Consider the following 12,240-nt stretch of genomic DNA (forward strand, 5'->3'; position numbering starts at 1 on the left):
GAACAGGAGGCTACCCCTATAACAACACCCACCACAAACTAAATGACTCTGTAGAGGCCTGAGGTTTGGTTTGCTCAATTGCCTGCATGAGAGAGAAAAATGGAGCAATTCTTCAAAGCTCTTTAATGTACATATACAAAAAAAAGCCACACAAACCACTTGAAGCACTTTTCTCCCACAGTGCACTATAGAGGTCTCCTAAAAGTATCGACTCTGGAGTCTGAATGATTGTGTTTTTCTGCTTTGAGAACACACACAGCGAGGTGCAGACCAGTGTGAGCTTTATGTAAGTCCACAGTGACTTATTCACCATACATTTTCGGCTATCTCTGCTTCATCAGGGCGGTGTCTGTGGCCGTTTCCGTGTCCACTTGCAAACATTTCACGGAATAATTATCAACAAATGACGGTAAATACCACATCATAATCAGTCCCTTCTTCAAAATGAGTATATTGTTGAAGGCCACTTTCATCTCAAACACACACAGTCTTTGAGTCCTCAAAAGTGCCAGTTTGGGGATTTTTATTTATTAAATTAATCATTCTGAGAGTTGGAGAGAATCAATTGATCAGTGTTTCCTATTATTTCCTTTTTAGCCATCAATGATGTGTACATGAAATGTTGGAATCACAACTTTTCACAGCCCGACATGACATCTTTAAATTGCTTTCTTTGTCTGGATGACCGAAAATATATTCTATTTAAAATGGTACTGAGGGGATAAAAGTCTAATTTTCTCACTTAGAGAAGCTAAAACATGCAAATGTTTGGTGTTTTGCTTGATAAATGATCAATAAATCAGTGAAATTGTTGTCATTTCATAGATTAATTCACTAATCTTTTCAGTACCGATGTTAGTATCCAAATCTGCAGCTAAAAACTGATATAAACTCAACCTTTTGAAGTGGAGTTTGGGTTAAAAGCCCATCCTGAATGTGATTTACAGCGCTGCAGTTTGACCACTCTAAATGGAACTGATCCTGGAGTACATTATCCTGCTGGTGGACCTTCTTTGAATCAAAGGACCCGAAGATAAAAGAAATAAACCCACACGATGACTCGTAGTAGTAGAAGAGGAGGCGTAGTGGGGAGGAGGCGGCAGAGCCTTACAACGGGATGGTATCCTCATTTCATTCTTCACCCCTGACCTCTAACCTCTAACTACTTCCTCCCTAACTGCGTGGCAGTGCTGGAATGTGTCCTTGAGTTCTGGAGAAGTGGTCCGTAAAACAATATGTCTACAAAAATCCCCTTTGTGCCATCAAAGAGAGCGGACTTCCGTTAAAAAAAAGAGGAGAAAAAAAGGTGGAAATCATTCACCAGTTGGCGTTTTTTTTTAAAAGTGTCTGTCTGAGGGGGGGGGACAAAGAGCGGCGGGTCAGAGGTGATGAAGGTCAAGAGTAGACAGGAAAGCATAAAATACACATCTGGGGTTGCACTTGTTCCACGATTAGCCATTTTATGTACTCACACGCGCGCACGGGCACACACACACACACACACACACACACAGCTGGATTAGAGCAGTCTTTACTTTCAATCTTCCTCTATAGAAATGGTTCCTACTCTAATGCAGCTGTGTAAGTAATTAGAGACCGCTGCAGGAACAACCAACCTCTATATTTGGCTGCTGCGTACAATCACTCCACTTGAGTGTATTTTTAAAAAGTCTTTCATCATGAGTGTGTGGAGCGTTAACCTGAGGGCATGTCAGCAGCGGGTGGGAGGTCTGCAGAAAAGTACACTTGTCATGTCAAATGTTGAACTAAGCTTGAAGGTGGATGATGTTTTACTTTTGCTCTTGATACTAAATGTCAAACACTGCAGAAAGCAAAGCAACTTTTGTTCATTAAGTCCTAAAGTTGTTATTTTCTTTAAACAAGTGATAAATATCCACTTAATTTCATCTTGTTTCCAACATTTTTAAATTATATTAAGTTTTTAAGTTTTATAGATTCAGTTATCATTTTTAAAAATGTAAGTGTAGTGTTCTGCCTTTTTAGGTCTCCTCTTGAGACACTGTCCTTTTAAGAAACCGTCTAAAGTTTCCTCTCTTGTTTTAACAAAACCTGACTTAAAGGACTCAATAATAAACCTCCTGAATAATTTCCTTCATAAAATGGAGATTGAGTTGACAAAAATGAAGTTCTCATGAGTATACAGTCACATGTTTCATACTGGTACAGAAAACAAAGCACATTGTATAAATAGAAAATATTTATTTGTAGTGCATATATACAGTGGTGTTTATATGCTATTAGTGGTAGATTGATAAAATGGACCAGAGGTAGAACAAAGTACCACTCTACATAATCATCAATCTTTGTTTCTGTCTAATAAAAGTAAAGCATTCAAGTCATTTACTACAGTAAAAGAATTGCAACAAATACCATGAGGTACAAATATTCCATTACAAGTAAACACATTTAAAATTTTACTCAGATCCAAAAGTTCAAAACCATTTCAGAGCATTCAGGGTCATTTTGTGACACCTTCCTGTCTCCATCTGTGGTCAGAGATAATCTCATGGAGTCAGAGGTAAACTTGAAAGACATTAATAGGGGTGAACGAGGTTGTCTGACACTGGGAGCGTTACACTCCATCCACAGTAAAAAAAAACAGCTGATTCATATTGGTGTTTTTCAGCAATCACACTTTTCAAAGTCCAGATTTCATCTTTTACCATTTCACCACAGCGACAGTAGATGTTCCACCACATGAGCTGTGTTTTTGTGACTTTAATGTATGTTTGTTTGCACCTGTGTGTCTTTATTAAAAAGTAAACAAAAAATGTTAAAAAGAAGCTGCAGCTTTACTTGAGTATTTTTTCTTTTCAATCTTTAAAAAAAAAGATGTTTTAATGTATTGTTTTGAGTGTTATTTATGTATATATTACATTATTTACGTCATACAATTTGTAAGCAGGGTTTTAATGTAGCCGGCATCATATAAATCTGATTTTAATCTGCTTTATGAACTTTAATGTGGTTTCATCTATAATAATGCATCATCATTTCAAAAGCTCTGAATAGAAGAATAAAGAAGCTTAAAATTGAAATACAGTGAAGTAAATGAAGATGTATTTTCCATCACAGGTGATAACTTACTAACATCATGTGAATTATAAATCTTCAGTTCAGATTGAGCCACATTCACAGCAGAACACCTGAAAAATACCCGTTAATATGAACACCTGCGTGAATGTGGTGGCTGAAAATCATTCAGTTGATCATTGATCGGTTTGTATTGATTACCAATTAACTGTGTGTGTGTGTGTGTGTAGGTGTGTGTGTGTGTGTGTGTGTGTGTGTGTGTGTGTGTGTGTGTGACGTAAGCACTTATAAACACGAGGAGTCCTAAACTGATCTCTGCTGTCAGTCAGGTCCTATCCACCTGAAGTTAACAGTCTTCACCTTGCACCATGGAGAAGAAGAAAGCGCACACGCTGGCCCACGAGCTCTTGCAGTAATCTTCAGCTCTCTGCCGGTGGTCCGCGCGCCCTGTGCAGTTTTTCGGTCCGTCCTCGGTGGATGTGGGTCGAGGTTGCGGCAGCTGGGGCCGATCTGAATCTCCTCCTGACTGGCCGGAGGACACGGAGGTGGAGATGTCCAGTTTGAAGTGCGCGTCCCGGGGTGCGCGCTTACACATGCCAGCCCTCACCAGCGCGCTGTCGTCCATGCACAATTTACCCTGAAGCCTTTTGAGCGCGCGGGACACCTGTTTCCAAAAGTTCTTGGGGTTGGACTGGTACCCCGGGCAGCTTTGAGGTTTGGCGTTGTAGACACATTCCATTTCGATGAATCCGCCTTTGCTTCGCGCCTCCGGGTCCTCGCATTTCACCGACAGCCTCACCTTGTCCCCGACGTCTTTCGCCCCCCACTTGCACTGCATCTTGTCCTTCTTGGTGAATTTCCCGCTGTTGGGAGTCGCTGCTGCGCCTTTGCCCCCGCTCCTCTGCGCTCTGCCCGGAGCTGGAGTCGCGGCCCGCTCCACTTCACTCGACTTAGTGCGCGAGCTTTTACGGCGCTTAACGGAGGACAGAGACACCTGCTGCATGAGGAGGACCACCAGCAAACAGGTAGCCAAAGTCTTCAGCAGCAACATCTTGTTTTAGTAGACGAATAATCACCTGGAGGAGAGAGGATGAGAGTTTAGTCACAGGAACCTTGGTGACGCACATGGTTAATAAACAGTGTGTTCTCTTTTGAGGACAAAATGTCCAAAAATACAAATCTGAAAATACAAACACGTGCTTTTCTCTCTGAAGACCCTGTTTGTATCGTGAATTAGAAATAAATAAAGGCTTTTTTCGTTTTGTTAAATTACGCATATAAAAAGCTGCAGATCCAGAGGTGCTGCACATTTAAAACTGCAGAGAAAGATTCATGCAGAAAAGTCACATCCTCTTCTTTTTTTCTTACTCTACTCACCAAAAAATGACAAGTACTCCTCTGCGTAAAGCCGCTGCTTGTGACTCTCTGAGGTCCCACACATGGCTTTCATACATAAATGCTGCGGCACGCCCACGTCTCCCGCCCAATAACACAACTAACGCACGCACCAGCATGCACAAACATTGGGAAAATCTCTGCAGTCATTCTTTCAGGAGGAAAAGAATGCGGTGAACTCCCGCCTTCCTGACAGAGTTCATCTGAAGATCAAAGAGCCTTGAAACTGGAACTGATGATGGATGTGCGTGTTTGCACAGAGTGGGGTTATTGTAAAGAGTTAGCGGAAAAGCAGATTACCACTTCACACGCATGCGCAGGCAGACGAGCACGTTTTGGGGGCTCGACTGTGACTTTCCACCAATCCGCTGATGCTTTAAGCCATGAGGCGTTATTAGCTATTATTATGAGCAACAAAGAATATTAATCAGACACTGTTTTCAATCCATTAATTGCTTGAGGCAAATTTATTTGTATACCACATTTTATACACCAGAGCTATTCAAAGTGAATTATTTAAATATCAAAACATGAGAAAAGCTTAAAAGCAGCAAAAGGCTAATTCAAAGAAAAGAAAATGTTTCAAAGGAAATAAAAAAGTTAGTCATCTAGATAGATCAGAGATAGATGTGTAAATGAGACAAGTGAGAAAGTTGATCAAGTTTTTAAAATGAAATATAAAGTATAAAGATGTTTCTATCTCTTTGTTGAGAGATAAACTATAATTTAGATATCAGGTTTTGTAGAGAGTGTTTGCTTTAGGGCAGCAATGATTTCCTGTATCACATTTGGTGACAGCGAAGCTGAACTATTCTGGTGCAGAGGATGGTCAGGATTATTATTCATTATCCATATCCAGATAACAATGTATATACTGTCCTCTCTGAGTTGCAGCCAACTTCAGAGGTGGCTTTCTTGATTGGTGCATTAAGTCTGTAGTGTCGTCATTTCTTCTGAAGTCGATCACCATCTCCTTGTTCTTGATCATATTCAGAAACAGATGATTTCTTCCAGACTACTCCACAAATTCATCTACCAGAGATTCATACTGCTAACACTACTATGGGAACCCCACTGCTCAAATAATAAAACAGATGAATGTCACTTTTAGGGTTCTTTAAAGGGCTGATTATAGCAGTATATGACCTGGAGAGAATAAAACACTGGAAACAGATGTGTCTGTTTATCTGGCTTTAAAATGTCTGAAACGATCTGGTTTCAAGGCCTTAAATGTTCTTGAATATAGTTTGTTTTAAAAAATGCTTTCAGGCACATCTCACAGGCCTTTTTCACAGCAAACAGTTTGACTTGTCAAAGTAGGTAAAATCACAGATGTTACTACAATACCATGATCCTGAAGCAGCTAAATTTAATTCAGCCATCATTAATTTTATCATTTACACCTGAGTTTTTTTCTGCTAAGATAAAATGTCTTCCTGAAAAGTGAAACAACTACACCAGTCATTACTTTTTTCTGATCAGACAGTTGCTTTTGAGGATATTGAATATAGTACGTCTTCAGAAATGTCAGCTTTCACACTTTGCTCTGTGTTTAGCAGCTTTCTCTATCAAACATTGACACATTTACAGGATATCACTCAGTTTATTCTCTCCTTGTAAACTCACAGGGTTGGCATTAACTCTGTGACATTCAGCCCTTCCTCTACCTCTTGTATTCATCTTTGTTGGCTGGTTGTTATTACAACACTCATTACGATTTTCTCCTGCCTGAATCATGGATACACGTGCCTGAACTTGTATAATCCCTGAATTAACCAGCCCTCTATTCATTAGCCTTTTCTTACAGTAGATAAGGTGTGTACCCAGGTTTGTAACTAATCACATTATCAAAGACTCAGGTCACATTCAAGTGTTCCAGCCCAGTTATTCTGCATACTGTTACCGGCAGTATTCATGACTTACAGGGACATGAATGGATCAGTGTTATCATTAATATTCCCAGTTACACCTGTGCTTCTGGTGCGATATATGATCAATCAAAAATACTCAGGAATCCACAGGAAAACAGTGAAATAAAGCTTCCCAAGCAGATCAATGAACAGATGGTGGTTCTCAAATCGCTTCTTCTATACTTACACATAGTATTTTGAGGGCATAAGTGTGCTCACACTGAGAAGAATGGGAAAATTCAATGGACTATGAGTACCCAAATGGTCAAAAAGTTGAGTGTGTAACTATGGACCCTTCTCACCGTCAATGGTTGCCATCTTGACTACGTAGCGGAAGGGGAGGGACCACTTTTCAAACTGGAAATGGCAGCTCAGAACGTTGTAACTACGGTGAACATAGTTGCATTATACATGTGTTTTTGCACTAAGCCCCGCTCGACTGTTGTCACAAATACGCCGTCTTTAGGTTTATTGGGTTAATTTAGCAGTCTGTGATGATTTGGTATACTGTGAACAATAACGTGAATGCTAACGCTAGCTTGCTAACTAGCTATTCGTCACTTCCCGTAAGTGCACCGTAACAGCCGTGTTTGATTTGAGAATACTAATCTGTTGAAAATGTGCGCACTACACAAGTAAGTACGTAGCATGTACAGTTCTGAATATCGTGTCTAATCACCTTGTTTTTACTTTTTTTTTTAACTTAGTGAATGTGCTGCCACCAGACTACATGATTTTTAGCAAGTCTACCACTTTCATATATTGCATATTGTTCATGTATTTAATATCTCGCCAAGCTGAAAGGCAGCATGTCCAATACTCCTTATCAATAATGTGAGCCTCCCATTATTGTTTTGTATATTTAGTTTTACAGGTTGATATCTTTTTACAGCGTCATTTCCTGCCTTTTCTCTGTTTCTAGAGACACGTTAGCATCAAACTATGCTGGCCGAGGGAAGAGAGCCAAATTTGAAACACGTTACAATCCTGACTAGCTGTAGATTTAAGCCTTTTCTGTGTTATTCATGCCATTTAGTGCCTGTTATCATGTGCATATTGAGCATCTTATTGGTTTTTTGAAGTCAAAATATCTGCAATGAGGAAGATCTACCAGCCCCTGTTCCTTAATCTACAGTACTTCTCTCTGCTGTTTCAAGAAAACGTTGAAACATACAGTAGTTTTGTCTATATCTTAGGTTAAATTGGTATGTCTTCAGATTCTGCACCAAAACCAATATTTGCATTGACTAAACATTGCAAAAACTGAAATATTTGGATTATTATAGGAACTAACACGTAGACTTTAACCTCCTGATATAGTGTCTGAAAACTGAGTAGAAAGAGACTGAATGCTACAACTTAAAATGAAGTATTAATTCAATATTGTGAACTTACGATTCAGTTTATCTGATGATAGTGGGCTATATACTGATTTTGGTGTTATTTGGTTAACCTACATATCACTTACTTTCTACCAGGGAAAGGTTGCCCTGCCCTGTTAATACCTTTCATTACAGGGATGATGCAGCAGCTGCAGGTAGGAACAAAGATTTGATAATAACAAGGAAGTAGCCATTTAAGGCTCTCCTGGGCACGTGTCCAGTAGTCTTATGAGTAGTTTATCACAGTGAGTCCCTGCGGCGGAAACAGTAGTAGAAGATTTACTGAAAGTAAACAGTAATAAGGAAGCTGTGTGTGAGTGTGCATGTCTTTCTACCTTTGTGAGGACCTTTTGGCCAGTACTCACAACTTCAAAGGGATGTTTGAGGGTTGAGACTTGGTTTTAAGGTAAAGGTAAGAAGTAGGTTCAGGTGAAGAGTTGACGTTAGGCATTAGGTCATATGGTTAAATTTGGGTGATTTGGGCTTGGGAATGCATTATGACAAGAAACTAATTAAAGTTTAGACCTTTGGAGTGATGAGCTTTTTGGAAAGTGGGTCAGTTAGTTAGGCCAGTCCTCATTTTGAGAATGTGTTTTATATGTTTTCATTTTACATTAAACATAATAGACAATTTTCTTAAATAACTGTAGTCAAGGGAAGTACATCAGACAAAGGAATATATACAGTTAAATATGTAATTTGTTGCTGACATAATTAATTTTAATATAGTATTTGTAAGTTTAACACTTTTACTAATGAGAGTGTGCAGTTTGTTAAGTTGGTGGTTGCTATGTGTGTGTATGTACTTCTATGTCTCATGTTGTGGGGACATAAATCAGTTTACACAGTCACATTGTGGGGACTCAGACTGGTTTAAGGTTGAGTTAAGTTTACAGTAAGTCCCCCGGAAATTAATGTAATTCAATGTAATGTCCTCTGAAGCTATCGAAACATGACACACACAGTGTGTGAGAGACAGAAAAATGTCTTCACTGCTTCCTCTCTGCTCGGCAGCACCATCTTGTGGAGACTATAAGTTCAACAGCAACTTCTCCATGAATTAGAAATGGCGATTATGAGTGGTCTAATAAACATGTAGTTAAATTATATAAGTCTAGATACATTATATTAAATTTATAATACGATATAAAACATATCTTGTGCCCTTGGTATGATTAGCTAGAGTGCTGTACATACATTCTACACCCTGATGTAACTAAAGGTGCAATGATTAATCGATTAATTGATTATTTAATCAACAAGATTATTTAATAATCAAATAATCCCTTTAGTCACTTCTTTAAGCAGAAACGGCAAATATCTGCTGGTTGCAGCTTCTCAGATATTTGAGTTTAGTGCTTTTCTGTATCACATGATATTACATTGAATCTCAGACTTTTGATCAGACAAAACAAGACATTTGAAGATGTGACTATCATTTCTAAGAAATAATGACAGGCATTTTTCACTTTTTTCTGATGTTTAATCAAGAACATAATCATTAGTTGCAGAACCAGATGCAATATTTGTGTAGGGCTGTATATTATGGTTCCTTGAGTTTCTCATTAAATACTTTCAAGATATTTAAATCTTATTCCACACTCACTCACACCATACACTGTGTATTCTGTATAAGCTTGTTCAAACTATTCAGTGAGTCTATGACGAGTGAAATATGAAATAGTCCAACTCAAGTCTGTTTGTTTTTAATGGCTCTTAAAATGAAAATATTTTAGATGTCTAGTGCATATTTTTCCTCTGGCATTTCTGCATGTTTGAACAATGTTTGGTTGCACAGCATGTGGCTACAACAATCAAAGACATTGATTAAATTAAAAGTGCAGTCCTGCAACTAAAATGGTTTTCATCAACCTAAAATCATTTATAAAATGTCAGAAAATGGTGAAAAATGTCGATCACTATTTCCCAAACCCCAAGATAAAACCTTAAATGTCTTTTTTTGTCTCAAGTGACCGTCCATAACCCAAAGATACTTTACTGTCTAGAAAAACAAAAGAAACCAGAAAATATTCATGTGAGAAGTTGGAATTAGAGAATTTGGAAAATTCTACTCATATTAAAATAGTTGGTGATTAATGTAACAATTGGCAACTAATTGATTAATGACTGCAGCTTTATAAAAGTGGTATGCAGCTTCCATTCATCCAGTGTGTGTGTGTGTGTGTGTGTGTGTGTGTGTGTGTGTGTGTGTGTGTGTGTGTGTGTGTGTGTGTGGCAGAAAACAACACCAGTGCTGCGATCACTTTCGTCTTTGGCCTGCACACAGACTGCCTCTGTTCCTGCACACGGTGGTTCTTAAGACTCAATTCATCAGGTCGTACAAAGAAGTGCTTAGCTTTGCTCAGGCACCTCCTGTGACTGAGCTGTATTATCTTTACGGCAGTCTGGGTTCACTCGGACTCTTAACAACTTCCTCGGCCAGCAGCAGATGTGTTGTTACAGCCGGCGGTGAAAAGAAACAAGGACTCTTTTGAATAAATGAGTGTGAAGACTGCTGCTTGTTTGAGCTCAGCAGAAAGAAACAAGAAGCGACACAGAGGAGAGGTCACCACTCTGACTTTATTCCTTTTTTTACTTTCACAATTTCTCACTTTTCACAGTTTCCCTGCATTTCTATACGTGACACAAGGAGGAAAATATCACATCATATACAAACAGAATCACATGCCTGCCCATAGTTTCCTTTGCCTTGCTGTGAGTTGATAAATGACATTTTTACACCACATGACAGAACATGCAGTCATCCGCTAAACGAACACACAAGTGTCTTCTGGAGATGCTCGGCCTGTTTGATGCTGCAGTGTGTGTGTGTGTCGAGGGGAGAGTTGGACATCACAAGGTGACCAAAGTGACCCCCAGTGGCTCCCACACAGATCCTGGAGAGTTCAAAGATAGACAAGAAGAGTCGCTGGTGTTTCCAACCTGAAACAACAACAAAAGCACTCAGAATCACATCGTACATAACTTTTAAATTCCAAGATTAATACTAAAAATAAAAAATAATGGTTTATTACTCCGTAAACTCAGACGTGATCATTCATTGAGGGTTAGAATGATGTTAAATCTGCCATTTTTTGCTAGTCATCACTCTTTTCTGATTTAGTAGTAGTTTTCCTCATAACTCATTCACAGAAAAACTACCATTTTCTGTCTTTGCCCCCTTTTAATTCCAACTTTTTCACTCTCCCTCTCCCCCCCAATCCTCATTTTTACGTCACTCACCTGTGTCTGCAGTGTTGTCTCAGTTCTGGAACCAGCTGATGAAGTAGCTGCAGACGCCGTGGAAGCTCTTCCAGCAGTACTCTGAGGCCATGCGGGAAGCTTTGTCAGGCTGCTCTGTGGGGCGAGTAGTGGTCTTCACGGGCTTAGGGGTAGTTTTCTTGTTCTGTGTGCCCTTGTTTGGCTGCTGGGGCTTGACGGGCTGTGGCTGAGGCTTGACAGGTTTAGGAGAAGTGACAGGCTTGGACTGGGAAGGCACTGAAGGTTTGCGTGGCTCCTGGACGGGCTTGGAGGGTTTGGGGGTGGTGGTCTTGGGCCAAGAAGCCAGGAAGGTCATCTGGGCCTCGTCGGGGTATTTCTTACACATCTGTGGGCGGTAGATTTTGGGCCCCTGGCAGGCGTGGCTCAGCTTTCTCATGTCCCACATCATCTGGGTGAAGAAGTGGCGAGGGTTGAGGTTATAGGCACGGCACAGGTTGGGTTTGCCCTGGAAGTCGCAGTAGTAGGAGCGTCCTGGGTTCTGGCCTTGGCTTGGACCTTTGCAGGAGACACGCAGACGAGTATAGTCCCCAGCTCCAGATACCACCATGGTGCAGGAGTCCTTGGTCTTGGTGCTGAAGCGGATTGGCTCATCCCAGATGCTGCGCTGCTGCTGCTGCTGTTGCTGCTGCTGCTGCTTGTTGTCGTTGCTGCTGTTGTTGTTTTGAGCGTTCGACACACAAAGTGTCGCTGCCAGGAGCAGCAATACTCTTACGCTGGCTCTCATGGTGTCGTTAGGTGTAGGCGATGGATGGATGCGGGTACAGGATGATGTCAGTATATATGTGTGTATGCACGGAGGGTTAAGGTGTACAAGGGGGGAGAGCATCTGAGTGTGAATTTATAAGGCCTAAGCTCACAAAGAAGGTATTATGCAGGTGAGCCGAAGGAGTCAAACTCCTCCTCTAGCTTTAACTCCACCTTCAAACCACACACACACACACACACACAGCAACCACATGTGTGATATTCACAAAACTAAAAAAGTGATGGGTGAGACGGATGGGAGGGGGAGGGGTGGTGGTGGTGGGGGCCTAAACCCAGGGAGGAGGAAGCGGGGAAGCGGTCAATGAGTCTGTGGGAGTCGAGGGGGGAGGGGGAGAGGGGTTAAGGCTGAAGGACGTTACACACATGAAGCCAAATGTTGTGAAAAGGCTTCGTGAAACATTATATAATCTCACATAGGAGGTTCTTTGACTATTGATGAGGGGGAGACGAGG

General features: G+C 40.5%; 2 protein-coding genes across 2 annotated transcripts; both read right to left on the bottom strand.

Moving 5' to 3' along the window:
• Positions 1-3,400: 3,400 nt before the first annotated feature.
• fgfbp1b (fibroblast growth factor binding protein 1b) lies at positions 3,401-4,105 on the bottom strand. Its single transcript, XM_062426181.1, has one exon. It carries the CDS (start codon positions 4,103-4,105, stop codon positions 3,401-3,403), a length of 705 nt encoding a protein of 234 aa, XP_062282165.1.
• A 6,898-nt stretch (positions 4,106-11,003) lies between these two features.
• fgfbp2b (fibroblast growth factor binding protein 2b) lies at positions 11,004-11,747 on the bottom strand. Its single transcript, XM_062440869.1, has one exon. It carries the CDS (start codon positions 11,745-11,747, stop codon positions 11,004-11,006), a length of 744 nt encoding a protein of 247 aa, XP_062296853.1.
• Positions 11,748-12,240: the final 493 nt, after the last annotated feature.

The sequence above is a fragment of the Scomber scombrus genome, chromosome 2 (assembly GCF_963691925.1).
Source record: "Scomber scombrus chromosome 2, fScoSco1.1, whole genome shotgun sequence".
NCBI lineage: Eukaryota > Metazoa > Chordata > Actinopteri > Scombriformes > Scombridae > Scomber > Scomber scombrus.

Excerpts from the sequence above, each read along its gene's own strand:
- fgfbp1b (XM_062426181.1), bottom strand. The coding sequence starts at position 4,105 with ATGTTGCTGCTGAAGACTTTGGCTACCTGTTTGCTGGTGGTCCTCCTC.
- fgfbp2b (XM_062440869.1), bottom strand. The coding sequence starts at position 11,747 with ATGAGAGCCAGCGTAAGAGTATTGCTGCTCCTGGCAGCGACACTTTGT.